Source organism: Littorina saxatilis, linkage group LG9 (assembly GCF_037325665.1).
Source record: "Littorina saxatilis isolate snail1 linkage group LG9, US_GU_Lsax_2.0, whole genome shotgun sequence".
Lineage (NCBI taxonomy): Eukaryota > Metazoa > Mollusca > Gastropoda > Littorinimorpha > Littorinidae > Littorina > Littorina saxatilis.
The window spans coordinates 15,300,220-15,302,688 of record NC_090253.1 but is presented as its reverse complement, the minus strand read 5'-3'; the positions used below and the strand labels follow the sequence as shown (position 1 = coordinate 15,302,688).

Genomic DNA, 2,469 nt, shown 5'->3' with positions numbered 1-2,469 from the left:
ACAGCGGCCAACCTACCGCCACTTCCGCCGCTGACCGGAAACGAGGTTCCCAGAGATCCCGTTGAACGCAGGAAGTATTTTTACGAGTTGGCGTACGATGATTTCACTTGGGACCCGCAATCTTTTTCACCTGTCACTCCGCAAAGTACGAACATTGGCAACAGTATGAACAGTGGTGGCAACAATATGAACAACAATGGCAACAACATGAACACAGGCAATGGTAATTCCATGAACAGTGGTGGTACCGACACAAACTCAAACTCTGGCGGCAACACAGTCAACACCCCAGGCAACAACAACAACAACAACAACAACAACAACAACAACAACAACAACAATTTTCTTCCTCCGCCACAACCAGTCTTCAAACAAAACCGACCTAAATACTCTGTCCCTCTGGATCCGGATGCTCGGAGGGAGTATTTGAAGAAACTCGGGCGGGACAGACCCTCGGATCCTCTTTCTCGTGTCTTTTTGATGGACCAGCAAGGACTGATCCCTGATGATCCAGTGATGAGAAACATTTTCTTTGACAAGTTTTTCTCAAATGTTGGGTGACCATTGCCGCTCTTTTAAAAAAAAAATGTTTGTTTATGTGTAAATATATTGGGTTATGCTGTATTGTAGAAATAGAGAATATTACATGGTTTGCTTTGTCGTACCAGATTTACACGAGTTGTTTTTTTCAAATATGGAACTGCAAGCGAAAGCGAGCTGTTCACTATTTGAAAAAACAATGAGTGTAAATCTGGTACGATACAGCAAGCCATGTAGTATTCTGTTGATCCTACATACTGTACTTACCTGAATTTTACTCAAAGCGTCCCGCAGTCGAGGCGGCGAAATTGAAGACGCTTCTTTTGGAACCTTGATCTCTTCCAAAGCCTCGGGCAGTCTCTTACGTTAATCTCTTTGTTGTTTGCTGTATGTGATCATTCAGAAAAACGCAAACTTTTTTCTATGCAAACCTTGCCATTGCAAGAGTGTGCTCACTTTGGTCTTCCGTGTCTTCATTAATAAATTCAACGGCAAGAATCCAGGCGTTTACATACGAAAAGACTATCTTTACGCGCTTGTTTCCCTCTCTCTCTCTTTTTATATTTAGTCAAGTTTTGACTAAATATTTTAACGTAGAGGGGGGAATCGAGACGAGGGTCGTGGTGTATGTGTGTGTGTCTGTCTGTCTGTCTGTCTGTCTGTGTGTGTGTGTAGAGCGATTCAGACCAAACTACTGGACCGATCTTTATGAAATTTTACATGAGAGTTCCTGGGATTGATATCCCCATACGTTTTTTTCATTTTTTTGATAAATGTCTTTGATGACGTCATATCCGGCTTTTCGTGAAAGTTGAGGCGGCACTGTCACGCTCTCATTTTTCAACCAAATTGGTTGAAATTTTGGTCAAGTAATCTTCGACGAAGCCCGGACTTCGGTATTGCATTTCAGCTTGGTGGCTTAAAAATTAATTAATGACTTTGGTCATTAAAAATCGAATAATTGTAAAAAATAAAAAAAAATCCAAAACGATCCAAATTTACGTTCATCTTATTTTTCATCATTTTCTGATTCCAAAAACATTTAAATATGTTATATTTGGATTACAAACAAGCTCTGAAAATTAAATATATAAAAATTATTATCAAAATTAAATTGTCGAAATCAATTTAAAAACACTTTCATCTTATTCCTTGTCGGTTCCTGATTCCAAAAACATATAGATATGATATGTGTGGATTAAAAACACGCTCAGAAAGTTAAAACAAAGAGAGGTACAGAAAAGCGTGCTATCCTTCTTAGCGCAACTACTACCCCGCTCTTCTTGTCAATTTCACTGCCTTTGCCAGGAGCGGTGGAGTGACGATTCAATCAATCAATCAATGAGTCTTATATCGCGCATATTCCGTGGGTACAGTTCTAGGCGCTCTGCAGTGATGCCGTGTGAGATGAAATTTTATACGGCCAGTAGATTGCAGCCATTTCGGCGCATATTTACCTTTCACGGCCTATTATTCCAAGTCACACGGGTATAGGTAGACAATTATTAACTGTGCCTAAGCAATTTTGCCAGGAAAGACCCTTTTGTCAATCGTGGGATCTTTAACGTGCACACCCAATGTAGTGTACACGGGGGGAGGTTCGGACACCGAAGAGAGTCTGCACACAAAGTTGACTCTGTGAAATAAATTTCCGCCGAACCTGGGATCGAACTCACGCTGACAGCGGCCAACTGAATACAAATCCAGCGCGCTACCAACTGAGCTATATCCCCGCCCGAGTGTATACGGTCTTGCTGAAAAATGGCATTGCGTTCAGTTTCATTCTGTGAGTTCGACAGCTACTTGACTAAATGTTGTATTTTCGCCTTACGCGACTTTTTTTTTTGTGGTTTTTTTTTGGGGGGGGTCATTCCCGCAAACGCGAACTTTTGTCTATGCAAACCTTGCCATTGCACGAATTTGTTCACG

The 2,469-nt window shown here is 41.2% G+C and overlaps 1 protein-coding gene across 3 annotated transcripts in view; it reads left to right on the top strand.

Moving 5' to 3' along the window:
- Positions 1–1,505, top strand: part of LOC138975378 (mucin-21-like) — an 11,948-nt gene extending 10,443 nt beyond the window's left edge. For all 3 annotated transcript variants that reach the window (XM_070348040.1, XM_070348039.1, XM_070348041.1), the window contains exon 3: positions 1–1,505. This exon is cut by the window's left edge and continues 1,653 nt beyond it. In XM_070348040.1, coding sequence (XP_070204141.1) covers positions 1–561 — 561 coding nt within the window. In that variant the 3' untranslated portion in view covers positions 562–1,505.
- Positions 1,506–2,469: the final 964 nt, after the last annotated feature.